This window comes from Etheostoma cragini, chromosome 18 (genome assembly GCF_013103735.1).
Source record: "Etheostoma cragini isolate CJK2018 chromosome 18, CSU_Ecrag_1.0, whole genome shotgun sequence".
Classification (NCBI taxonomy): Eukaryota; Metazoa; Chordata; class Actinopteri; order Perciformes; family Percidae; genus Etheostoma; species Etheostoma cragini.
Window position 1 is genome coordinate 17724170 of NC_048424.1, and position 27749 is coordinate 17751918.

Here is a 27749-nt window from a genome sequence, read left to right on the forward strand (position 1 = left end):
GTGCAATATTGGAAACGACATGAAGCCGCTAGTAGCCCAAACCGTTGAAAAGTGAGAATAGTGCAGAAAGTGGATAATTTGTCGGTGTCCGGCTTGATTTGTTTTAAATGTCCCGTTTGTTCTGGAAACACACTCCACACTCTTGTCTGCTAAAAACGCAGTCATAAGTGACGACCAACCAGTAGTCTGCAGGTTTCCACGTCACCTTTTGGGCTCGCCTTGGCTCGCTTGGAACCTCGACTGAGGTAGTACTAAAAAAAGTACCTGGTAGCAGGTCCCAGGGACTTTTTTTCGTAATGGAAAACCAAAAAAAGCGAGTAGACCCGAGGCGAGTCGAGTAGATACCACGCAGTGGAAAACCGCCATTAGGGTTCCCCCCCTGCCAGATCCCACTTTAACCCCTGAGTGCATAGGGTTAGGGGTCACCACTTGTGACATACCACGTATCAATCTTGGCATCCATCTGAATAATCTTACCTGGCCAACACTTTGCAGCGCCTTTAGGTCATTTTCTGATTTCTCGTACTGTTTAGTTTGTTCTCTTAGCTGTTCTCTCACTGGAAAACAAACAATAGGGATAGAATGAAATGTTATTGTTTTCATTATCAAACACACAGCCAAGAATTCTTTGTTACAAATAGCTAAAGGTGAAAGCTCACACTGCCAAAAAAACATGCTTGATAACGTAAGTTAACGATAGCTGCTTGAAGTTAACTTAACGATAAGTAAATTTAGCAGAGACGATAAACATGTGTAACGTTATAACGCTATCTAGCGTTATGTAATTGGTAACACCACACCGGCTAACGTTAAGTGAATTGTGGGACTTTGTCCTACTAATTTTACTTACTCATCTGCTAAGATAGCACTGTTGGTGTTCACTGGTTTAACGTTAGCTTTATGTCCATTCATTTCAATGAGAATGCTAACTGCATGACAAAGCACTAGCTAGCTAGCTGGCCAGCTAACGGATGCTGGCTACACGATAATATTTATCTATCAAAACAAACAAGATTATTCCAAGCCACACCACAAACGGCATTATTAAATTATCTCTTACACTCTTTTAACCGCCCGTCAATTTCTTTGTGTTCGAGTAATTTTTTTCTGTAGTCTTGCAGCGCTTTATCCCTGGTGTCCGCCATGATAGTCCACCTCTATTTCCTTCTTCTTCTTCTCTTTTTTTCTATGTGGTTTATTGGCGGTAGCAAACAAATTTAAGAGTGCATTACCGCCACCGGGAGGCATGAGACGGGAGGTCTCCTGGCTGAAGCCATCCTCTATTGATTAGATCGGAATGTGAACAAGAAGTGCAGAAACAAAATTAAGAAACAATAAAATGAAAAATACCGGTAAATAAGAAGGAGAGAAGCTTAACAATATTGTGATATGCTTTGCCTGCTGTTTTCCCAAAAGCCCTGACATTGAAAAGTTGTAATGGTTTTCCTTACTTAATGTCTGAAAAAAAGGGTGCTCTGTATTGCATTCCTTGCAATGTAATGTGTTCAACAGTTTCTGGCTTGTTACAATATGTGCATTTTTCAATTGGATGTTTGCCTATTTTGTGTAATGAATAATTAAGACCTGCATGACCAATTCTGAGACGAGTAATGCTATTTCATTCCCTACATTTAAAAGCCAACTTCCTTCTATTATCAACTTGTCTTTGTATATTGTAAAGATGCCTTCTCATTTCACTAATGTCCCACTACTCCCGCCGTGTTATCTGTGCATATGTCCCAATAAATGTTTTGACTTCAGCTTTGCTTAGTGGAACCACATTTGGAATCTTTTTTTTGATTATTTTTTGGGGCTTTTCCCTTTATCATCAAGTGACCGTGAATAGGCATGAAAGGGGGAGAGAGATGGGGGAGGACACGCAGCAAAGGGCCGCAGGTCGGACCCAGCCAACATGGGGCAAATGCTCTTACTGGGTGAGCTAGAAGCCACCCCCTACATTTGTAATTGTAAGGGCTTGTTTTGGCCAGAATAGAACTATTTCATTGATAATATCAGTTCTGAAGTACAATCTGCCTGATCTAATACTGGATAATGCAAACAAAATCTTTTGTATTTCCTTCTCCTCGATCCACTGTAATTCCAATAACACTGCTGGTGTATACTGATAAATGGTCTGATACCCTTTTATTTATTGCTGTTTCATTCTTTGGGATATATACTGCTGCACTGGCACACCATTTATCTGAATGTTTAGAGCCATGATGAATACCAAGTCTGAGAAATTATATACAACATAATTCTGGACTGTGCGCCATGTTGGAAGTTGTTTGTCTTTTTCTAGGTCAATTTCTGATGTATATTGAGGTCTACATGTGGCAAGGAGTTTAACCAGGGAGGAATGGAAGTGACTGAAACATTAGGGCTATAGTTGACCTAATCCAATGCTTGTTGTTTTTAGCATCACCAATCAATCCAAATCTGATGTTAAAATGTTCTTTGCAGGATGTGAATTGCAATGCCCCTGGAGATTAACCCAGTATGCCAGCATGAATTTAATGAGGAATCCTATTCTTAAAGGCATCTCTCCCATCTCCATCTGCATCACTGATACTAGAGATCAGCAATCTCAGATTTTCAGGGGGAAACCTGAAGGTTAAACTCTATTTAACCTTGATGAAATGATACATTTTGTGGGTTCTTATCCACACCTCGATTAACCAGAGATAATATGTCATCTATCATAATATTGAATAGCAATTGACCACAAATTCTTTCTTCAAGGGAACCATTTTCCTCTGCATAAACACTGGTCTACTGTGCTCCTATTCCTACTTGTATTTTCCTGTAAGTAAAAAATCCAAAACCCAATCATATGCTCTTTCAACTTAATTAGTAGCCCTTCTTTCCAGAGCATGTTACATGCTTTTTCCACATCATAGAACACAGCAATCACTACTTCCTTGTTGGTCTGTGCTTTACTGATTTCTGACTCTAAGCACAATACTGAATCCGTTGTAGTCCGACCTTTACGGAACCCACTTTGATATGGAGACAAAAGAGCTTTACGTTCTAGAAAATAAGTAAACCTTTCTGTGACCACTCTTTCAATGATTTTCTATAAATGTGATGTTAAGGCAGGTTCTTTCCCTGGTGTTAGAAAAGGCACTATTTTTGCTTGTTTCCACACTGCTGAGCACTGATTTTATCAACTCCTACATTAGGCCAATGAGGTGGGATCTGGGGAGAACTTGCTTTAACTCGTGTTGTGCGTGCCAATAATTGTCCATAATTTGTCTGGTTTTCGGTGCTGTCACCCCTTTATTTTCCTTAACGGCCTGCTCACTGTCACACAAGCATTAGTTTGTCTCATTTAATATCTGGTTTAGATCCATTCATTTTTCTTGTCAAACAATTTATACCATGACACGACTGACACAGTGAAAATCTGTATGCTTTCCCCATATCACTGTGGCCTATTACCTTTGTGCCTTCTCAGGCAATGCTCCACCCAGTGTTGAAACATAGAACTGCAGTTTAATTAATGTAACCAACGTGGTATATAAACAAAACAAAGTGTTGTAATGGCTTCAACAATACTGATTTTGTGTCAGTTAATATGATTACATTTTTAGTCTATGGCCATGATTATACCAAGGAAAACTTGTGAGTTGTTTGAAACTTTAAACCTCAATGTAGATTCTATGTTTAGTAATATATTTTTTAGTATAAAGATTATTTTTGGTGAAGATTTCAATATTATTGAAAATGAGGCTTAATCAATAGAGAAATAACAATCCCAAACTAAACGGAGAGCGGAGGTATGTGTAAGGAGATAACATAGGCACAAGCTAATTATTGCTATTAAACATGGTAGTTAACATTAGTAATCAAACCTAAACAGCTAATGTAAGTCCAAACTATCTGCAAGCTTACCCTGTACTATATGGTGATTCCTCTACTGTGCGACAGTAAGTCCCGTGGTTATGACACAATTGTTAGCCTATTTTTACAAAAATGTTTGCTACACAGCTATAATGTGAGCTATAAGGTAATGGAGTCTTTTATACATTGTCGTGTTTCTTTAGAAATAAACAACAGACAAAATAAACAACGGACAAATTGAGTCTTTAAACGCATCAGATGTAAACTTATTTGCTGTCAAAGTGGCGCCAAAATGAATGGCAGTCAATGGAATGCTTTCTGTGTAGAAAGGTTATAATGATGTGTTTAGATGTAGCTATTTGCTAGCAGCTTTGGCTAGGGAGCTACAGAAGCTAGTTGAAGTTAGACTGTCGCTGTCAGTGAAGGTTCCATTCTCTCGTCTTTCTGTATGGACTGTAAACAGTGTTGTGTCGACTGAACATCAGTATGTTTAAATGTAATATGTAATGTCTATTGAGTCTCTCTCTCTCTTCTCGTAGGTCTGAGGCCGGTAACACTTGCATAGGGTTCAGGGTTATGATTTTAGCTAGTTGCACATCATTAGGAAACTCCATGCTTTAGTCGGTATCCCTAAGTGAGTGACAAGGACATTACATCCTAGAAGAAACCCAATAGGGTTTAAACAAACCTTGTTAGACAGGCTGGGAACCTTTTTCAGTTCTGTTACCCCTCTCCAATCCACGTAGCCCTAGAGCCTGAACCCTAAAGGCCCTGTTTGTCAGCCACTCACTTAAAGGAAAGTTATAAACTTAGTGAAATTGCAAAGAAAGTGGCAGATAAAAAGAAAGATTTTATTTGTGAGTAAGTGATTACACACTTGAAATAGGAGACCGAGTTCTTATGTGTAATCTCTGCCTTCGCAACAAGCATACACTTGCTTATCAATGAGAGGAGTTTATATGGTGCGGAAGAGAGCAGGGGACTTACCTATACAGTATGTTCTGAAGGTCAGGATGGGCCCCTAAACACGCACATTACATTGTGACCTACTATTACCTTGTGGGTTCCTCTCTGAATCAGAGGAGGGGGTTGGAGCAGTCACAAAAGGCTTGTATCATGTGGACACCCCGACAGTTTTATTGTCATTACTTAGAATTCCTCATGGGGGCAGGCAGAAACTACGCACTATAGCTTTAAATTAAATGAATCTGTTTCTAAACCAAATGGAAAAGCTCTGTATAGCAGAAAAACCTTCCTCCCACAGTTCATTTGATTTCATTCATTCAACTTTCATTTCTCTTGGGTTTACTCGAGCCAAATTTTTGGCGGTCCAATCAGCAAACAGAGGGAGTGGCTAAGAACGATGATGTTGAGTCCGTGCGCTAGAGTTGTAGTTCCGAAAAGGCGGTGGAGACAGATGGAAGCCTAGCCGTTTGGTCTGTTGTGTCAATGCCGCCCAATACCTAGTAGTTAAAGCCCGAGCAAGAACAATCTTTGCTGAGTTTTGTTGGTGGCCATGATGTTGTGGACCAATGGTTTCGGGAAAAGATTTGATTTTCCAGCTTTTTTCGTTAGTGGTAAAAGAGTTGGCCAGGGCTAACGCTAGCAATGCTAATGCCTTGTCGGTCTCCCCTCTTGTTACACATGCGCATGACATACTGTCCGTCTCAACCAAACATTAGCAATTGATTGTGGCAGAACCAGAGTGGCTCTGGGCAGATCCAATAGTTTTAAACTTCAACAGAAATTAACACTTATCAGTGGAGAGTGGGTAAACTCTCTGTACAAATGAAATGCACTAGAGTCTGGTAGGACAAGGCTACCTTAAAAGCAGTGTCAAAACAGGAGATCAAATGCTTTGAGTTAAGCTGAGTAAGACGTAAGAAAAAATTTGCCTGATTTGAAGGATTAATAAAAATGTTGGTGGAAGGTGATACTTAGTTTGGAGCTGAAGAAATGAAGCAAATTTATTATTTATGTGAAGGTTCCCAATACAACACAGCCCTCTTTCTCTCCAGTCCGGAAACCGGCATGAACAAGTGATTGTGTGTTATAAAGGTGTATACTGAGAAATTCACCAATCCAAGGAGTTTTTTTCATTTGATTCAAAACCCTCAGGGGCGTGTCTCAATTGCAGGTGACCCGGTAGCAGTTGTCTCTGTTTGTTGTCTGTACATTGTCTACGTTCCTTTTTTAAACTACAAAGTTATTGTCAAACCTTTTTTTTCAAAGTTTAGGTTTGTGTATGGGAGTTCTGTCGTGCGTATCAAGCCCAACAATGGAGATACTTTTGGCAATTGTGTTGAACATCACTCAGGGTTTGTTTGTCAAGCCTGACACGATCCAATACACAAAATACTTTCTCCTGGGATTTAAATTATGAAATTATGTGGTGGACCGGATTTGTTTATCGGACATTGAGCTATCTGCCTAGGGAATTCCCCCAAATGTTTCTAACAGTAGTGTACATCCACCCAAACCTGATGTTATCATACTCAGATGCTTGACAGAATATGAGTCTGATACTGCTCCATTGGGCTGTGATCATGGGGTGTGTTCCAACTAAACCCGGAAAGAGAATTCCTCTGCACTCATTAGATATATCTACAAGCAATCACAGCAACGGAACTCAACTCAACTATTAACAGAACTCAACACCAATGAGACGAGACAGTGTATTGTCTCCATAGCAACCACTCTTTGCACTTTGGTCTTAACTTATAACTTTTAGACTTGTTTGTATATGGATGTATTATTTGTTTTGTGTAAATATAAATGTGGATAACGTTAGTGATATTGAGATGCTTGCTACCATTGCATTTGTAGTGATGAATCGTCAAAAACACATTTAATTTCTCTGATTCACGGCTCTAACGCGCGCAACAGCCTCTGCACTTGAACAGCTGAGTTGCAGCAACACCATCAGCTGGCTTATGTCGAGGTGAGACGGGCCGGTTGAGGATTTTAAAATTAATGCGCTGCCAATATCTTGTCGATAACGGACGCAATGAAGATGGATTCTTGACGCAGTTACCTTTCTTGTAAATAAATTCCACCATCGAATAGAATAGAATGCCTTTATTGTCATTATACACAAGTATACAGTACCTGTGCAATGAGATTGAAGCAATCCCTTTACAGTGTTGACACAAAAATATAAGAAATATAAGATTACAATATAAAGTATCAAAAATATCAAAAAAGTCAAAACTACTAGGTGTAGGTAGTGCAGAGAAATAAGAGTGGGGGGTGCTGGTGCACAGTCCTGAGTCTGGAGAGCACTGTACACATATGTAAAATAGCTTTGAATACACATTGTGTGAAAGCAGATAAGTATTAACAAATTAATAAATATTGCATAGTAATGAAATGAAATGGTTGAGAACTAAATAATATATAAATATTGCACAGTAATGAAATGGAATGGTTAATATATTAAATATTGCAATGTATGAAATTGCACAGATTCCAGTGTCATTTGAGGTATTATATAACAAAACCAAATTGCTCTTTGGTAACGTGGTTGATTCCATCACCTGTCCCTCATCAGCCCTGCCCTGATTGGTCCGAACAGCTCGTGTTCGAGCATAATTACTCAACAACGGATCAAGTCCAGACCAAACTTCCCAACCTCAAATGTTGTGGGCGGACCTAAGATCGGCTGGCATCCAGGCTACATCCACCCCAGAGCAGATAAAAAACTGCTTCTGATTTCAATTTCTCAGTAGCTCAAAAAACTACTATATATCTCTGCTGATGCCCCGTGCTTCTTTCTTGGTGATTTTAATCATGTCAACTGCAAAAAGGTCAGTGAGCAGTTTCACCCGGTACATCACCTGTCCCACTCTAGGGAACAGAATATTGGATATTTGCTATGGCTCTATCAAGGGAGCCTATAAGTCTGTTGCAGGTCCTCCAATAGGATTTTCAGACAATAACGTGGTGCCTCTTCTTCCCACAGACAGACCTGTGCTGCATAGAGACAAAGTGCTGGCACGTGTGGAACGAGGAGAGCACTTTGCCTCTACAGGACTATTTTGACTTTACCGATTGGTCCATTTTTCAAGACTCACCCAACCACATTGATGAACTGACTGATTCAGTATGCAGTTCCATCTCTTTCTGTGTGTACAGCAGAGGTGGTTAGAGTAGCCAAAGATTGTACTGTTACTTCAGAATAACATGACTCAAAGAAAAGTAAAAAGTAGTCATTCAAATAAGTACTTGAGTAAAAGTGAAAAAAAGTGCTGGGTGAAAAAACTACTAGTATTGGGTAACTGTCTGATTTATTTTTTAACACAAGCATTCAATAAGACAGACAAAAATGTTCAAAACATATGTAACCTAAAAGACAAACATTCGCCTAGCCACAAAAAAAAAAAAATTACCGCTACATGTTTCCTCAAGTTAGTTGTTGAGTTTTTGAATGTTGAAATGTCCGTTTGTTTTGGTAGACACTGCATATTGTACCTGCTGTTTTGCACTTTTACTAAGGTAAACAACTTTTCCATGTGACATGTGTTGCCAACAGTTGATTCTGACATTTTTGTTTTGCTACGACGGTAAAACTATCTAGTCCCGCTGCTGAGATTGAGTATGGTTACGTGACGAGACTGCAGAATTAAGTTTGATTGGTGAAACACAGTCACTTGGTAGAGCCTTTAGTGGAAGTCTCTCTCTCTGTCAAAATTAAATATTTAAATGAGGCAAACATGGGGGGAAAAAAAAACAAGGATGCGTAGAAAACCAAAGAGGTAAAAAGAAAAGTAAAGAGCTCATTGTAGCCTAATGTAGCAGTAGTAAGAGTATGGTTTCTTCTTCACAAATCTACTCCAAAAAAAAGTAAAGTAAAAAGTACAGTGATTTAAAACTACTCCTAGAAGTATAATTGTGTCAAAAACTTACTCAAGTAAATGTAACGGAGTAAATGTATCTTGTCACTACCCACCTCTGGTGGACAGTGGGATCCCAACTAAGACAGTTGTTTCCTATCTCAACAATGAGCCTTAGATATCTAGAACTGAAACATCTGTGAAGGGAAAAGAGGACTGTTTTCAACAATGGTGGCAGTGGTGCACATGCTGAAATTAGGAAGCTTGTGAGAGCAAATAAAAAAGGCTAAACTTCAGTATAAAAGGAAAATTGAGTCCAAATTCAGTGAGTCTGATCTCCGATATGTGTGGAATGGCATGAAACTTATGACAGGTACAAAGGCACTAGCATTGTGTGTTTAAATGGTTTTGCTTCTGATGAGCATCTAGCTTTTATTTGAGATTTTAGTGCAAAAATTAAGAAAGTTGTGTGAGTGAGAATTTGGTCAGTGATTGCTCTGTTTTGGATTTTGATATTGATGTAGCTAAGGTCAAATCATTATTTAAACAAACTAAGGTCAGGAAAGGTCCTTGCACTGATAACATCAGTGGTCGAGTCCTTAAGTCTTGTATTGGTCAGTTAAGTGAGATCTTTGAAGTGATTTTCACTCAGTCACTTCAGATGCATACAGTGCCAAAGATTTTGAAACACTCTACAATCATTCCTGTGGCTAAATGTAAGAACCCCAAGATTTTAAATGACTTTCGACCTGTAGCTCTCACCTCGTTGGTGATGAAGACCTTTGAGAGGTTGGTTAAGCAGGTTACTGTTGGCTGAACTGGTGAAGCTTTAGGCTGACTATGGTTCTCAAGATAAGATAATCCACATATTGCAATAGGTAAAAAGTCATTTTGTATGGATTCTTGGCAGAGGAACGTATGTGTGATTGATGATCCATATAGGGATGCAGTTTTCAAGTCATCTCAGGAGTTAGTGGAGCAATTTCTTTTGGAAGGCAGGGATGCAATTTGGAAATATCTACAACTAAGAAGAAGTGTGTGAAGTGTGTTCCCACTTAATAGAAGTATAGAAGAATCTAATATGTTGCAAAACCTTTTTGACAAATACAATGCATAGTGCTTCAACATTTTACAAGAATATAATTAATCTACAAAGTGTAAGCACTGCGAATCTTAGATTAATATGGCAAAGTGATTTAGAATGTGAAATAGGTAAGCAAATTTACTCATTACAAAATCATACATACCCACTACTATAACCCCACGATGCTTTTCAGAATGGGTTTAGTAGAAGACAAAAGGTGTTGGAAGTGTAAGGGAGAAAACGTAACATTTTTGCATGCCTTTTGGGAATGTCCTGTGGTATTACCTTTCTGGGAAGAAGTATTAAGTAAGTTGGGAGATTGGTTGGGACAAAGGTTACCGGAATCTCCACTGTTCTGTCTCCTGGGAGACATGCCGGGGCTCACAGATTGGACTCAACTGATGACCGAGACTGCATCCTACGAATATTGATTGCCAGGAGTAACAATGTTAAAGGGAAGTTCCATTTAGTATGGAACTATTTCTTTTCACACATTAAGGGCTTGATACATTAATTAATTAAAACACATTGCAGTTGATATAGTCACAAACAATATAGTGGTACAGAGCGGTGTTGTCCTTTTAAGTTTAGTGTTGACTGCCTTTTCGTGTTTTTTTGTCATTTGTAAGTTTGTATTATTTGTTAAAAAATAAATAAATACTTTAGGGACAAAAAATACAGGAGTTGCTGAAGCAGGTGGAAGAACAGTTAGACCCTCTCCAGTTTGCTTATAGGACTGGCAGAGGTGTTGATGATGCAATACTTACATTGTTAAAGTCCCTTTAACAACATCTGGAATCCTCAAAAACTCATGCTAGGCTCCTTTTATTCGACACACACTCCGCACTCTTGTTTGCTAAAAACGCATTGGTCCGACCAACCAGTGGTCTGCAGATTTCCATGTCACCTTTTGGTATTGCCTCAGCTCGCTTGGGACCTCGACTGAGGTAGTACTAAAAAAGTACCTGGTAACAAGTCCCAGGGACTTTTTTTGGTATTGGAAAACCCAAAAAGGCGAGTAGAGTCAAGACGAGTCGAGTAGATACCATGCAGTGGAAAAACGCCATCAGTGTGGTATTGTGGCACATGGCATCTGTGTTTCTGGTCTTGTGGCTTGTGTTGCTTATGTGTTGTGTTCTGTGTTCTTTCTTGTTGAAGCCTGCCTTGCTTACACGTGCTCACGCTTCATGTTTGCATGCCTGCTCCCCCCGCTCACTCATCGCTGATTACAAGAATTGGATTCAGCCTCGAATCATTTGTTGGACTCTGGAAGATTCCTCACCACATGGTCTTCGTTGTGCTGGAGAGCACACTGCACCCACCGCTCACCACTGGATCTCCTCGATGCACCCCCTTCTTGTTGTCACCTGCACAATTATTGTATATAGTTTCACATATCAAATCACTTTATCATCACCTGCTTTTGGGTCCAACCTCCATTGCTGTTCTGCAACATGCGGCCTGTAAAAAGGCCCAACAGAGACTTTTCTCTTTGAGGCAGTGGCTCAGCCCGTAGGGAGTTGGGTTGGGAACCAGAGGATCGCAGGTCCAAAACCCTGTATGGACCAAAGTACGGAGTGTGGATTAGTAGCTGGAGAGATGCCGCTTCACCTACTGGACACTGTCAGGTGCTATTGAGCTAGGCACCGTAGCCCTGCTGGTAGCCAGCAATGGCAGCCCACTCACTCTGACATCTCTCCATTAGTGCATGAATAGGTCCTGAGCGTGTGTGTGTATGACTGGCCTGTGTGTAGTGATTACTAACAAAACAGTGTAAATTGTAATTTACCCACTGGGGATCAATAAATAGTATTAAGTTAAGTTAATAAATTATTACAATCATTCAGTGTTTGCAGGATGGTGACTTTAATTTACCAGTATTTTATTGAATCAGTCTTGACATTTTGTGTTGTGGTGTGGCATAGTGATCTTTCAATGACCAACAAGCGTAAGCTAACAAAGCTGGTATAGGTAGCGTCTAAGGTGGTTGGGGTACAACTACCACAGCCGCAACACATATATGATAGAAGGGTCAGGGGTAAGGCTAACCAAATTTTAAACTGCCATGATCACCCACTCTTTGGGAAGTTTAATCTGCTTCCCTCAGGTCACCGTTTTAGGCTACCTATGTTAAGAACATTTTGTATTGTAGATGTGCCAGGGATTCTTTTATTGCTGTGGCTATTAGGAACCTGAATTCACTTGAATGACATCTTATGAACTCTTTATATAGCATATGTTTAATTTATTCCCGTCATTGTTCATTATGACATTCTGATATGTGTACTGTCTGATTGGATTCTGTCATAGGTTTTCGGGGATGGAGCACTGGGAGATGAGTCTCTGAAACTAGCATGGACTTTTTAACCAAAGCAGGGCAATGGGAGGATATGATCGGCTCGACAGAGATGGCTGCTTAAGATATAGCTCCTGGCCCAAATTTGCCAAATAGTTGTGATATATGGTTTCAACTCCGATATTCTGTCAGTTTGGGCTTGATAGAGGTATTAAAAGCAGAATGGCAAACAAGAACAAAACCCAACGCAGCGATACGGATGCCACTGCAGAGGCATTCTTGGAGAAACAGAAACGCTACCTCAAACCACATTTTTCTCAGATTCAGTCTTAGATTCAACAGGTGGGGATCAAAAGCAACAAAACTGCTATCCATGCCCAGCTAGCATCTCTGACTACCAGCCTTGGCTCTATCCAATCTGATGTGGACAATCTAAAAACTACAGTGGAAAGCATTTCAAGTATTTCTGATAAGCACGACTACGCTTTTCAAGAGTTGGAGACTAATACTCTTCAATATCTCTTGCGTTCCCTGCCTAAGTGGTTCCCGGAACTGGCAGATGTTCAGATCGAGATTATGAAAGTCCACCGAATCTAAAGTGATAGCCCAAAGAAGAACACCACTACTTATTGAATGTTGATTTACAACTTCCGCTGCACAACCAGGCAGGCAATCCTACAGGCTGCACGGAATTCTTCGCCCATTGTCGTGGGCAGAAAGAATCCCTTTTCACCAGAATGCAGCAACTTCACCGTCAAGCAGCGCCAAGCCTTCCATCCAACCATGAACTCAGCATGAGTCAACGGTCTGGATGTCTGGATGCTTTACCCGGCAACACTGAAGATCAAGGATGGGTCCCTGTACAGAGCTTTTACCTCCGCTAAGGATGGTGAAGATTGTGTGGCGCGGGCCGCGCCCCGTCGTCTTTTGGCCGGGATAGTCAGCGCCTTGGATTCTATCACGGAAAATGCCGTGGAAGAAGATCAGGATTAAAACAACTGCCTCATAAACATAGACCCTTGGTTTATGTTAATCTCTTAATGTGTTCAAGTTTTATTGCATAGTTATCTGATGAGGATCACAGAGACTGTGTTTTTAAATGACACAACTGTCCTTTTTAATATGGCCTACATTGCACAGGTTCATTTTGCCACTACTAGGTTCAAGTTTCCATTCCAATGTCCTTTCTATTTTGTGCTTTTTATCACCTGTTTTTGTAGACAAATGTGTTTACTTTAAAGTCAATTTAGCGCGGAACCAGTTGGGTTGCAACCAGGTAACTATGGGCTGCTGTTCCTTTTTATTGCAACTTTTCAAATCTTGATCACAGACCTATTTTGAGTGTTAGACTTCCGGCTATGTTTTTTTTGAGAATGTTGTGGCCCAAAATGTCTGATGTTGTGGGAGCTTTTGTAAAAAATGGTTTGTTGCAATGATGTTGCAGGAGACAAAGAAAGTTGCCAAAAAAGGTTGTGACTTGTTTTGGGGAGAATAAAATGATTCTCCTAGAAACCTTACCAAAAGGCTCAGGACAGGCTTCAAAACTAAATTTAATACTTTGTATTGTATAATACTTTGGCAACAAGCCACTGACACATATGTTCAAATTTGATTAATTCAAATCAAATTTGAACATATGTGTCAGTGGCTTGTTGATCTTTACATTGTAAGTAAATTTCCCATCCTGGCCTGGGCTGGGACACACATTCATATACAGTTTGATAAAGTACTTACTAGACTTTAACTCATCACTGTACTTACAATAACCACCGTAGCTGTCCTCAATTTAGGTCATCCTGTATGAACCAGAGACAAGACGTCTCTGGTTTTTCCTGCATCCACTGTGTGTGTTTGTGTGTGCATGCGTCAGTTGTGAGGGCAACTGAGCAGCCCTGCCCGCTGCAGCGAGCCGATTCAAAGTCTGGCACGTGGGACTGTTGGGATTGGTTGAAGTTGCGGGAAACCTTGGTATTTGGTCAAAATTGCAAAAAGTGAATTTTGGTGAATCTCAACAATGAGAAATCCTGGAGCGACAGAGGGTGTTTGGTCCCTTGTCTTGTGTCTGTTTATGTGTGTGTTCTGCATGTGTTGTATTCCCTCCCTCCCGTCTTCCCTCTGTTTAATTTTTATTGTTTCTTTTGCGACAGTGTAGGGAATAAAGGACCAAAACACAAAGACAGGCAGCAGTGAGTTTCACAGAGGGTTTATAACACAAATAAAAGAGTCCAACAAACAAAGGGTCCAAAAAATGCAAGACAAAGTTTAAAATCTAAATGTAAAAATCAAAAAGGTCCAAGGAAAAAAAGAAAACCAAAAACAGGCACTAGTAAGACTCACAGGGGAAGATGGATCACAGGAAAGAAGAAAACATAGAACACACTGACTGGAACACACAAAATGATCTGACAAACGGCAAAGGGAACACAGAGGTTAAATAACAAGCAAACGAGGAACAGATGATACCCCAGGTGAATCACATCAGGACGGGGATGACAATCACAGAAGCGGGAAAAATTAAGGCAGGTAGTAAAACTAGAGATAAGACAGCACAGCAAAACCAGACTATCAAATTAAAACAGGAAACAGAACATACAGACATAAGAGAACACAAGACAGAAACTACACTATTACTGTTTATTCCTAAATATGTAAAAATAAAATAATACAAATTGTATCACAAAAAAGAAACCTTTGAAGTGCCACCATATAAATGGCATTGATGCAGCCAATCATTAAAAAGAGGAAGCAGCTTCCAGATCCTAATGTTACCTTTTAATTTGTCTACCATGTCCAGAAAATACAGTTTAAATAAAAACTACTTTTAACTGAGCAATTATTGGTGTTTATTTGCCTCACCATACAGTTTCATGACAGACAGGCTTTGTAAGAGCGATAATGGGGCAAGAACAGGCTGCTCAATACGATACCAGGGTGGGGCTAATCCTTAGATTAAAAACATAGTAGTAATACAACATGTTTGGTATACCCAAACCTCCCCCATAAATCGGTCTTTGCAATTAAAAAAAAACATTTCAATTATGACAGGGGACTCTTCAGAAGAAGAGATTAAATACAGTAATTTACCATTTTTACAACATTGCCCTTCCCAGCTGTTGAGAGATTAAGAGACCCATCTATTAACATCGCAAGAGATTTTATACAATAATGGATCCAAACTAAATATAACTAGGTCTTTTAATTGGGGACGGAATAAGATACCCAGCTATATGATACCTTGCTTGTGCCACTGAAATGCACACTGGAAGGCTGGAATGGGGCAGTGAGCTGTTAAAGGTAACGCTTCCGACTAGAACCAATTTACCCTTTAAACTGACATTTTTTAAAAAGGGATAAAGATACCTTCTAGACAGGGTATTAATCTGCTAGGTTTGGACACAAAAAGTAATATGTCATCCGCATAAACCATAGGTTTCTGCATCAACACTTCTACCACAACACTTAGGAAATCAGTATTCCCTTTCCGGCTGCCCTTTCTTGTTCTGCTTCCAGGAGCAAAATATTCAGAAATTAACCCACTAGATTGCACAGCACCTGAATCGACTTGATTAAAATGCTGCCAAACCCATACTTTTCCAAAATTTTGAACATACAGCCCCATTTAACCATATTAAGCCTTTTGTATTCTCATGCCAAAAGCGTTCATGGGAACTTTTAGGAGTGGTTTTATCACAGCTACTTTAAATGACCAAGGTACATAACCTGTCATAGAGACATGTTGATTATATCTAGAAATGGAGTGTTAATCACGGCTAACGCTTCTGCTGAAGAGACCTTAGACATTAATTGTTGAAGGTCTATAGGATAGAAGAAGTCTATATGTCAGGTCTTGTTGTTCTTTCTAGTGATACTGTGTTTAAAGGTGAACCGTTGTGAACCAAACTTGAGGGAAAAGGTGATACATTTTATCTCTTATTGTTATAATTTTATCATTAAAGATGCTCATAAAGTCGTCACTACTCAGAGCCATAGAAATAGATGGCTCGATAGAGCTGTGACTATTTGTTTGCCTGGCTGCTGAAAGGAAACCTGGGGTTGTTTTTAATTTCTTCTATTAGTGATGAGTAATGGTCTGATCTGGTATTTCTGAGGGCCTTCCTATACATTGTCTTGCCAATCTAAATAAGATTCTTCCAGTGTGTTTGCCATTCTGCTTCAAGTAACTCTAATGAGCACAAAGTGTTAAAATATCGATGTTGGAACCATATAAAACAACTATTTGACAAATTTGGGCCAGGAGCTACACCTTGAGCCGCCATCTCTGTTCAGCCGATCACTGACTTCCACAACACATATAATTCGGGAACAACAGATGCCAACATATCCACATAAATCTCTATCCCCACAAGGCAGACATTGACACAGTCGCTGTGCTGTACACGTACGCTCCTTTAGTCACAACACGGCCTGTCCGGACATTCTAAAACGCTCAACATGGTTTAATGTACAGTACCTTAACAATGACCACTGATGTTAGAGATTTTACTTTGCTAATAATGCTCAACGTTTTTATACTGCTTTGTGTTACAGACTTAATGTATTTTCATTTGTGAACTTTGCCTGTCATGTACATGTGTCAGCTCACAAAGACTTTGAATATAGCTGGCTTAACAGCAGGCTTCCTTATTTGCTTACTTCTTATTGTGTGAGTGTCTATGCCCTCTTGATTTAATTGATTACCTTTGTATTGTATGTGTGTATGTCCTTTTGAATTCAAATGTCATCCTGTTGTCTTGTGTAGTGTGCGGCCACAGGTCGCACACGTTTCTGCATACATTGTGCAAACTTGCTTCACTCATATTATTAAAAAGCTGCACTGAAGGAGAATGTTAGAGTTGGTCTGGAAATTGTCAGGGTTGACACTCAACAGCTCTCCTTGCAGCAAGTAAAAACTTGTCGTGTTTCCTGTCTTCTGTTGATTACTGGAAAGAGTCTTGGTTACGAACTTGTGGGTAACTGCCAAAGTTCCCAACAACTGATCATCAAATTTCTCATTGCCTTATCTTGTAATGAACACTAAAAATAACTAAACCAAAATCTAATGATTATAGAAGTTCTCACATTGTTTTCTTCTTTATTGGCGCGTATGGCAAGGAAAAATCTTAACGTGGTTCAATGATCAATGATTACCAAATTTTTCTCATATTGTTCTTCATAACCAGGGAAAACTTGGTCATGATCGTTGTTTATGTATGTTAAACCATGTTAAGTTTTTTAACATTATGACTTTTGAAGCCCATGAGAACCGTGGGGAGTCAACCCACAGCCCTGCTGTAAAGGTGAAGCATAAACGCTTAATTAAGCTTAATGTCAGACAATGTCCATAATAATAGGACTTTGGGTTTGATTTGTTTTCAGTGGATTTCAGTTTCAGTGATTTTAAGGAGCAATATGAGAGAGAAATTTGGTAATCATTGATCATGGTTTGGTACATAAAACCACGTTTTTATTTATTTACAATAGTAAGCTGCAGGACAGCGTCTTTCAAAACATGACCTGCACAAGAAAGAAATGAATGCGTTATTGTACCCAGCACTTCTGGAAATTCAATTCCAAATGCGTGTCTGTCCCCAGCACATTTCAAACCAAACTGACGCCCATGTCCATGACGACCCAGTGATTCTTCTTTCAGTTGCATATCCCACTATAGTCTACCTGGTTTTCTCCACAGCCGAATACCTTAAATCTTATAATGGTTAAGGCCTATAACCAGATGATGGGTGGATGGTTAGGCAGTACCAAGTCACTAATTACAGTTGTGTTGTGAAGGCCAACGTAAGTAATGCAATAACGTCTTTAATCAACCTAATGCTCGCAATATACGCGATACTCAAAGTGTAAGTAGTGACTCAATCGTTTTTTTTCATTTCAAAGACTCCGTGTTCAGCGCCTGTGCTTTGTTGTGATGAGGAGTACCTCCAATATGGTGACTTCCAGTCCAGAAAGGCTTCCTCCTCTTCTCCTTGATTTGAGTGTATGCAATTGTGTTTTGAATAACCTTCAATGTAAGTAGATTATTTGTTATGATTGTATTGATGGTATGCTTATCAGTTGGCATGAAGGTTAATGGTCAGTCTTTGATCGAATTCTTCTTAAACATGATGAAGAACATGTTTGGTTAATCATTATTTGAAATATTTTTGTTCAATTAACTTGCAAGTATTACACAAGACATATAAAGCCTTGATTAATAATTTTTTGGGGAAAAATAATGTAATTAGCTTTCTTGGTTTAGAGCCATGGCAATCATGACAATCAATAATTCTCTGGATCATTTCTCTGCTTTGCCCACCCAGAGAACTTGGCCTACCTATGAGAGAGCCATCGTGGCTTTCAAACGCCCCCCTACCCCTCTCCTCCTCAAAAGCTACAGATTCAGAAATGGCAAATCCTAAGGAAAGCTCATTGCGGGACTGGCTGTAATATAGGCCTATATAAAATTTCCTATTTTTTTGGGGCCAATTAAAAAAATGTATCTCAAAGCATCCAAAGAGCACCATGTCATGGGACCTTTAAGGCTCAGGTGAAACCCTTTGTAAAACAAATACATACATAATATACATACAACAAATGTATTATGTAGTTTAGTCATAACTGAATAAGAGTGTCAAAAAACGTATCAAAACAACTCTCGTCTAACCACTAACCTCAGTGTGGTGCTCGGTATACCTGCTATATAAAAGCTTTGAAAAACGTTAGAAAATTATTTCATAGGAACTCACACATACAATATAATACTTTATTTAAAAATTATTTTAATGGTTTTAACTGCAATCTTACATTTACAAAATAAACCTTGAATAAAGTAATTACTATAGAAAAACAATGGCTGCTGGAGAATACATTCAACCATTTTTCATGTGTCAATCCTGTTAACCTCCAACCTACAGTAATGCATTTAGGCTTGTATCTGCTCTGTTCTAGAAAAATATGAAGGCACAACATCTGGGAAACCTGGAATGAATGCATGTATAGGCACTTTCAGGGGCAAAAGTGGTCAAAGAAAACCTTTACATCACCATTGTGATAACTCAAAGTGCTAGTAACTGATTCAGTAACTCAATTTAGGACCCATGTGACTCATGAGAATTAAAGCTTTAGTGCGTAGTTTGTCGCCCCTATGAGGAATTCTAAGTAACGACAACAAAACTGTTGGCGCATGAGACAAGCCTTCCGTGACTGCGCACCACCCGACCCATTCTCCACGCAGTTGCTAGTAGTGAAGGACACAGAGGATTAGAAAAAACCATGGGACTCTTCAGAAGAGGTAATTATCGTCACTTGAGTTTCTTTCACTCGATGACACAATCTTCTGAACCCAGCCATACTGAGAAATACAGAGAGTTGTATGGAGCTGATAGTCTCAATTAGTTCCATTTGACAATGGGACGTTCATTAATCAAATAGTTACACTGTACAGATATAATCCCACTAAAATACATTAATACGAAACAGGACTGTTCCAGAGCTAGTTTATATTCTACATAAGGAAAAATAAGATGACCAGAAAAGCAACAGGGACAAGACACAACAGAAGCTATGGTTAATGCATGGCATTTCGATTTGGCAATCTGACATTTTGTAAGATGCAGGTAGGAGTGGGAAATTGGGTTTCAACACAAATTCTGTTAAACATTTAAGGGTTTGGAGATTATAACGCACTTAAATTCATTCAAATTTAGTACAAATATTAAATACAATAAATTAAATATGATAAATTATAAATGTATCAATATTAGTAATCACACTTTAATATTGTGCTGTTTAATATTATGTATGCAGATGCTCTGGTTGATTGTTCTATATTGACATTGGTATACTTGAATGGACATCTAAAACCACTGAATGTACTGTTCCATGTAAATTTATCTGAAGAATACAAAAATAGTTTCTCCAAATATTTTAGTGCAATTTCCAAACATGGTAAAAAGGCCTTAAAATGAATTTAAATTGCCAATAAATATGGGCATTACTTTACATTCACTGAAATTCACACTTTAGAAAGATATGCTGCTCTAGCAAAAATAGACCCTTAATGCACAGGGGAACAAAACAGCAGCTGAGGAGCTCCAGACAGACCCACCGGCCTGAAAGCCAACAGATTATCAGGTGCGATTAAGCTCACACACAAAACAGCTGTGATGCTGAACAAGTTGGCCATACGAACTCTGTTAAACCAGCACCACCTGCACCCCAGGGTATTTATACTTTGTCCACACACCCAACAACTGTATGGCACTAGCTTAGTTACCTGATCAGTTTGCAATTACTTACCTTAGCTTTTTTCCTCATTTGAACTTAATTTCTGCAGAATACCCCCACTGAAAAGACAACACTTGTCTCTAGCATGCTCTAGCTGTCTCTAGGACATTGACACTTCCAGTGCATTTGTGCCTTAGACTGCAGCAGAGAACCTTAACCCTGCAGTCCTACATGTGGGAAGAGCAAACAAATAAAAATTGCTTAACATTTGTGTCAACTTAAGATTCACTTTCAAAATAAATCAAGTGTTACAAAACATTTCATTGCAGTACGATGTATTAACTGTGAAAAAAGGTATTATTTGATTAATACGGAAGATCATAATTTCACATGAAAGAAAATATATATTCTATTTTTTCATTACCCAGATAAATACAAAATAAAAATGCTTAAGATCAGCAATAAATATATTTTGATAAATAAGCAATTACAGTCAAAGCCCTGACTCAGAAGGCTTTTGGAAATAAACTAGACAAAAATAGTGATAATAATTACTGTTGGCTTCACATAAATAAATGCCAAGGCACTGTTATAATCTAACATTCTACTGACTTTCTCCTGTTCATTTTATAGTGATGATCCTTTTAAAAATTGAACACTGAGTTGTTACAAGCCTCTAGGGGGTAACAAGGTTGTGGCACAGGTGGTCATAATAATAATGGCTGTGTGCAATATACACAACACTGCATGAATATGATTCTGGTTTACAAACTGTTCATAATATCGTAAGAGACTTGATCTTGATTTTCTGATTTGACTCACTGGCTACAACAAAGCACAGAGGAGTCTGTTTTTTTCTGTTAACAGGGCTAAGAGAAGGGAGTTAGGAAGGTGGGTTGTCTCCATCTTCCCAACTCTTTCCATTAATCCCATCTCAAGCCCAGGGAAGAAGACACCTTAATCATCAGAGACAGAGAGCCTGCTGAAAATGGGGAGGCGACGGGAGGCATCCAGGAGTGGGGACTCAGAGCCGCTCTGACTGTCCAGGCTGCTCTGATAGCCTTCCTGGTCAGACAGAGAGCCTGGATTGCAGGGGGAACCATCTGACATGGGCTGAAAAAAGCAGAAGGTGATTGGGGAAGGTGGGGTCGGACCCTGAGGCTCGGACACAGGTGGTGGCCCCAAGCTGGGCCCAAACAAGCTGGAAAGCTCTTGGCTGGAGTAAGCAAAGGGGTTTCTCTGCCATTCTGTCAGGTCTTCGGTGGAGAACATGGGTGGAGGTGTAATGGAGGCGGGGCTGTCCTGGCGGCTGCTGGTACTAGGGAAGCCGGCAAAGCTGAAGCTGTGCTGCAGCCGAGGGCGCTCCATTTTGTTAAAGGCGGAAAGGGGAGGGGGCCCACGGCGCTCTTCTGCGTTGTGGATAAAGTTGCATCGGGGGCCATACGGACAGAAACCAACGGTATGGAAGGTGCGGCACAGCTCAGTCTTGTACTTTGGGTGGCGGCTCAGGCTTCGCAGCTCATACATGCCGTGGGCAAACTGGCACTTATCGCCGTATTTACAGGTGCCGTTCTCTTCAAAGGGCCGGCAAAGCTCGGTCTTATAGCGGCTTGGGTTGACTTGGCTGCTTCCATCCACACACACCTGCCTGCCAGACCACTGTCTATCCCCCAGCTCGGAGAAGGAGCGCTCACGGAAATGGTTCTCCTTGTTGCTGCAGCTGCTATCCAACAACACAGAAGGATCCCTTTTGAGGTTGTTGACAAACTGGTTCTGGCTTAACTTTGCACTTGGGAGGCTGACTGAGTGACGGCGTTGGAACAGGCCTCCTGCAGAGGGGGCACCCACCACCTTCCTGTCCTGCAGGGATTTAATGGGGGTGTAGGAGGAGAAGTTGGCACTGGAGCAGGGGACAGACGACAGTTGAGATCCACCAAGACTGTTAATGTTGTTGCTGTAGTTGAACATCTCACTGTTCTGCAAAGTAACACATGTAATTAAAAAAATAACTTAGACAGTTCAATAAGCAAAGCATTTCCTCCTTGGTGACTAGAACGGTCAGCAATTGACATGTGCCGTTTATCAACCTTTTCTGAGCCTTGTACCCAAAGGACTCACAGGAATGGCAATTAGAAAGTAGTCAATGTTGTTACAAACAGGGTTAAGAACTGAAAAGCAAGTTTTAAACCATTACTGGTTCCAGATTATTAAAATCTTCAACAATTTACTTAGAGATATGAATTTTAATCTTACATCTTGTAAGCTTGGACCCAATCTCCTTTAGTTTACAACATCAGTTGTACAGTAGTCACATGCCTTAACACTACATAGCATTTCCCGCAGCATGGCTTCAAAACTTGTTTTCAACATATCCAGACTGAGATATACTGCTTAGGAATCAGCTAGGGCATCTGTATCCAACACAAATGAACAATAAAATGTTAACAGGCGCATGATAGAGTTTTTTAAAAATCTTTATTTAACCTTTGAGCCCAAGTCATATGACACTTTCAAAATATAACTCTTTTTCTTTTATGGTGTATATTGAGTCTTTACCATTACTTTAACAGTATACTGCAATAATCAATCTTAAAGTGTACACATCTGCACTGCATATCCACGTAGACTGATTGGTTCAACAATACGGTCTGCTCTGGGAATACTTAGCCTAAGTAGCCTAATGACTTTATGGCCTTACTAGTAAATAAGAAGTTTCGTAAATGCCGAGTTTTGAACGTAGGCCTACCGATTGAGTAGATACATCCAACTGAGTTTTTCAGACTCCAGAGGGCATGGCATTAATTAAAATGAAAAGACAGTTAAATGTTAGTTAACGCAACATTCACAACGTTAAACACAAGGCAGGTGAAAATGCAGATGTATCTTTTATATTTCGCTAAAAGTTAAAATAAACACTGACTTAACATTGCCCAAATTACCTTATAACTACTTTTACTTCACAGCGCTGCGGCGCAAGGTCTGGATATAAGACACTAACGTTAACCTTACCTTGTAACTTATGCCATTTTGCGCCAATAAGTTGGCCAGCAGCGTAAAAACGTTATAACGTAACGCAAAGTTAACGTTAACTTATTTAAAGAAGCTGAATCCCGTTTAACGTTGAAGAGTCCGAGATATATGTACTAACGTTAACTAGTCACCAATCATGGGGGTGATGCGATTTACTGCCCTCAAACTTAAAATGAAACTTGCTGTAACAAAAGTTGCTAGGCTAATGTTAGCATGGTTTCTCCAGAAAAAAAACAACAACTCAGTCGGCCGATTCCTCCCGGATGGGAGTCATTTACCTTGTTAGGCACTTCTTTGTATTCGAATAAAGGCGAAATAATGGTCGCTGTCATGTTTGTTGGTTAAAAAAAGACAATAGGAGCTAGTGAATAAATGTGGTAGTCCAGGTTATGCGGTTTTTAGCCCCGTGGAGTGGAGAACCCCTCTGCCGTGCCACAGTCATGGATGAATAATAAGAGGCCACGGTGCTGGAGGCGCTGCGCAGTTGTTTTTCAGTAGGCAGCGGCCCTTGTTGGATGGTGGGCGGGCTTTCGATTGACACCCTGCAGACGTGTACCCGTGGATGTATTAAGAGAACCGTGTGCCCTTAGAGAAAACAGCGCCGCTGCAGGACAAACGTGTAGCTGTCTCGTATCTACTGTAGGTGGAAGATGGTAAATAATTTTATGGGCTATACTAATAGAAAACAATAACATATTAGTTGATTAAACAAAGTCTTTCCTCTTTTTTTTCTTCTTCTTTTACATAGACGCCACTGTTGAAGTCCCAATAGAGCAGAAAAACTCCATAAAAGACTCACAGCCCTGGCATAATACCGCTTTATAATCCTGAAATAAACTATTGTTACGTAGAAAGCAAAACACCTGGGCCATTAAGCTTCTAAAAGTGCCATTTTAGTTGTAACTACTGAGAATTTATGAAATGTCCTCCTACTTTAAAACTTAAGTATAAAAGCAAGTTATGACATTATTTAAGACAGCTCGTGAGAGGTCTTGAGTGTTTAGGAGTTTCCAGTATGGTCTTGCAATGGCACTGATGAATGTAAATTCCTCTAAGGAATTTTGCTATTCAACGTGAATTTATCTGAATATATTCTTAAATTAGGAAATCTATTCAGTGATTGGGCCATGCCAATATCGTCATCCAAAATCCCGTATGTGGCAAAGCAAAGTGTCGTGAATCATATCTAAGACTGACACTGACACACTTTGCTTAATTAAAACTAAGATGCTTGATAACAAAGTTTTAAGTGCAGCTTTGAGCAAAGAATTGCATAAGCCCACACTTATGTCAATTCTTAGTGTTCTCATAAATAATTCTCGTTCTCATAAATAATTCTCGGATGCTTGATAACTACGGGCCCAGGTTAGCAACTACCTTCTTAAGGATCTTAGAAAGATAGGGAAGATTAGATATCTATAGTTGGCCTCTGGATCAAGAGTGTTAAAAAAAAAAAAAAAAAAAAAAAAAATTACAATTAATTCAATCTATCAATTAAATCAATTACAGCTAAATGACTGTGGTACAGAACCTGTAAATGAATACATATTGATTATATCTAGTAAAGAGGTGAGGATAAATCTCCTTTTATTAATCCAATCCATTTATTTTAAAAACACTGGAATATTTTAGATTTGGGAAAAAGTTTACAAGGTTGATTAAAATTCAATATGAATGTATTAGTAGTTGGGTCTCTCTGCCATTTGGAACATGAAAGCGTTTTGACGCAAAACAAGGGAGAGCCTGACCTGTCATTGTGTTGTCAATACTATGTGCTGAAGTTTATGGTGAGTGCGTTGTCTCATTTCCAGTGCTCCAGGCTCACGGGCACTACTTTTCAGCTCCAGCAAAAACTTACTCAACTCTGCTTTATTGTTAAAACTGGCAGCTAAGTACCTGATTGTATTTAAACACTAGTTATACTCAATGACTTCTAGTTTTATTCTCTAACAGCGACTGCCTCGCTGATCTCAAAATTGTTTAAACGAGAGGTACTAGCTACTTTAGCTTATCCATTAGCAATGGCTAATTCCTCTCCCTGTACTGCTCTCTCTTTTAGCCATTCCTCTACCTCCTGTAGTGGATTATTAATTTAGGTGGATTTAATTAATTACTAAATTAAAACAAACTTCACAAAAACTTGAAAGTAAATGGCATCCCACCAAACTGGAAGAATCTCATTTAATTTGGCAAAACAGTCTGGAAACATAAGAAGGCCTTCAGAAATGCCAGATCAGACTATTACTCATCACTAATAGAAGAAAATAAAAATAAGCCGATTGAGCCATCTATTCCTATACCTCTGAGTAGTGACAACTTTGATTGTGATTTCTAGAGTCTCTAAAAGTAGGATGGGAGCCAAAGCCTTTAGCTATTAGACTCCTCTCTTGTGGAATCAGCTTCCGGTCTGGGTTCGGGAGGCAGAAATCGTCACCACATTTAATAGTAAACTTAAAACTCTCGTCTTAAAAAATACTCTCTCCCCTTTCTCCCCCAATTTGGAGAAATCCAGGGATTTCCTGTTGTGATATATGGTATGACACTTTAACATTTTGGTGTGATGAGGGTTATTCAATTTTACATTTGTTTGAAAGTTTTTTTTTTTCTTGTGAACAACTTTCATTATTTTTACCAATCTGATATCTGTTCCCCTTTCACCTCGTTTATGTCTTTGCAAGTGCAATAAATATAAAAGTATGTACATAGATCTTGTCTTGATGGCAGCTAGGAAGTGAATAACTAAAGGTGGAAGGTTTCTAAACCCCCAGCAATAGTCCATTGGTGGAATGAACTCTCAAGCTACCTTGCCATGAACAGTATTTATTATAAAAGTAGAGATAGAACCTCTTTTGAAGATCTGGCAGTCACACAGAGAATTTGATTTTATAAATGTTTGTATTAATTTTAGGGATTACGACAAAAGAGTTATCTGAGGACAGTTACTATGTTCTTTGATTTGTAGTTGTGTCTTTATTTATTTTGTTTAATTTTTGTATTTGTTTACGTTTTTGGCAATTCTTGTTTGTTTTGTCATAATGTGAAGGATCTGAAATATTAATGACATTTTGTGTGTGAAATATCTATACAAAAGCTAAAAGTTAGGGAGTGAGGAGTCAGTGTTCACCTTGCCCGGCACACCTGCTTCTCGTTAGGCGTCAGATTCATTTACCATTTAATCAATAATATAATCAAACTAGAGGGAGCCAGGGCAGTACAGCCCGATTCAGCAGGGGAGAGTTCTAGCCCGACCAGTCTCCTCTCTTTACCCGGTCACTCTTAATTATGCTTTTAGTTTTAGACTGCTGGGGGACTTCCTTTGACACACTGAGCTTCTCTCTCTTTCCATTTGTGTCTATCCATTTCCAGAAATGCTTGTTACTAACCAAGCTCTGGGGAGTTATTCCGCGGAGTCCTTAAGTTTTTTTTGCCCAGCACGTTTCCTTTGGATTAAGGAGGCACCAAAATCATCAACAGCAACTGTTGCCGTGGTTCTACTACACGTCCTGCGATGCCGATACATCCTGCTACGCTCTTGATGGCCAAGATCAAAGGTGACGCCAAATCCTCCAGCATCGAGCCTCCACAGGCAGCCGCTCAGCCCAGTGCATCAAGGAAAAATCTTTTGGCTCTTTGTACTTAAGAATTGTTGCTGGATTATAGCTGAACACAGTTTCTTCTCTGTTGGAGCTACATTTTGATTTAAGCTGTGGCGTTGTAGCATGTCCAATTGATTTAAGAATTTTCAAAGTTTAGAATTTTTGATGGCTGTTGTAGTGCCATCATCAGGTGACCATTGTTGTGTACTCAGAAGATGGCTTTATTTTGTGACCAAATGTTTTTTCAAAATTATCTACATTCTATTATCAATATCTACATTTCCCATTATCGGCAACCATTCATCCAATGTTCCAAATGCTCATTTTGTTTACTAATCTGATATTTTAAAAAATTAACTAAGAAAACATTAAACAACCCTTTTGCAATTATGTAAGCACATAATGTAATCTGGAAACTGCTGCTCTGGTTAAAAAAAAAAACAAGGCAACTGATCTCAGCTGGGATTCTGTCTATAATGTAGTCCAATGGAATTTTGTGAGTGACCCCAAACTTTTGACCGGTAGTGTGTGTGTGTGTATATATATTGTGATATCATGAGAGGCTACACGGCTCTCGGCGGGACTAGTTCAGCAGTGCAAGGACACAAAGTTAGAGTGTAACAAAGGTTTTAAATAAAGTTATTGGGAATTAACTCAAAAAGATATGCCAAGTTCAAAAAAGGTAAATCAGTATAAGGTTGCTCTTGCAACAGTCCAACTTAAACAATGTCTCTTCAAACCACAAATCATAGACCAAATCATTTCCCTCGGGTAAATCTCCTCTTGAAAACAAGTCTTCAGCCTTACTTTTAGACAGCGTCGCAGCCCGTGGCCTATCTGTCGGTAAG

At 39.4% G+C, this 27749-nt stretch overlaps 2 protein-coding genes and 1 long non-coding RNA gene across 3 annotated transcripts in view; all 3 read right to left on the bottom strand.

The window, feature by feature from the left end:
- The window catches only part of psmc6 (proteasome 26S subunit, ATPase 6), a 24448-nt gene extending 23137 nt beyond the window's left edge, over window positions 1–1311 (bottom strand). The window contains exons 1-2 of the mRNA XM_034900446.1: window positions 1061–1311; window positions 478–557 (exon numbers count right to left, since the gene is read on the bottom strand). Coding sequence (XP_034756337.1) covers window positions 478–557; window positions 1061–1145 — 165 coding nt within the window. The 5' untranslated portion in view covers window positions 1146–1311. The remainder of the gene's footprint in view (window positions 1–477; window positions 558–1060) is intronic.
- A 15117-nt stretch (window positions 1312–16428) lies between these two features.
- LOC117961629 overlaps window positions 16429–27749 on the bottom strand; it is a 14137-nt gene continuing 2816 nt past the window's right edge. The window contains exons 2-3 of the long non-coding RNA XR_004660454.1: window positions 17565–17569; window positions 16429–16441 (exon numbers count right to left, since the gene is read on the bottom strand). This is a non-coding gene — a long non-coding RNA (uncharacterized LOC117961629). The remainder of the gene's footprint in view (window positions 16442–17564; window positions 17570–27749) is intronic.
- zfp36l1b (zinc finger protein 36, C3H type-like 1b) lies at window positions 19963–23826 on the bottom strand. Its single transcript, XM_034900434.1, has 2 exons — window positions 23584–23826; window positions 19963–22252 (listed from the first exon to the last, which is right to left on the bottom strand). Exons 1-2 carry the CDS (start codon window positions 23635–23637, stop codon window positions 21233–21235), a joined length of 1074 nt encoding a protein of 357 aa, XP_034756325.1. The 5' UTR covers window positions 23638–23826; the 3' UTR covers window positions 19963–21232.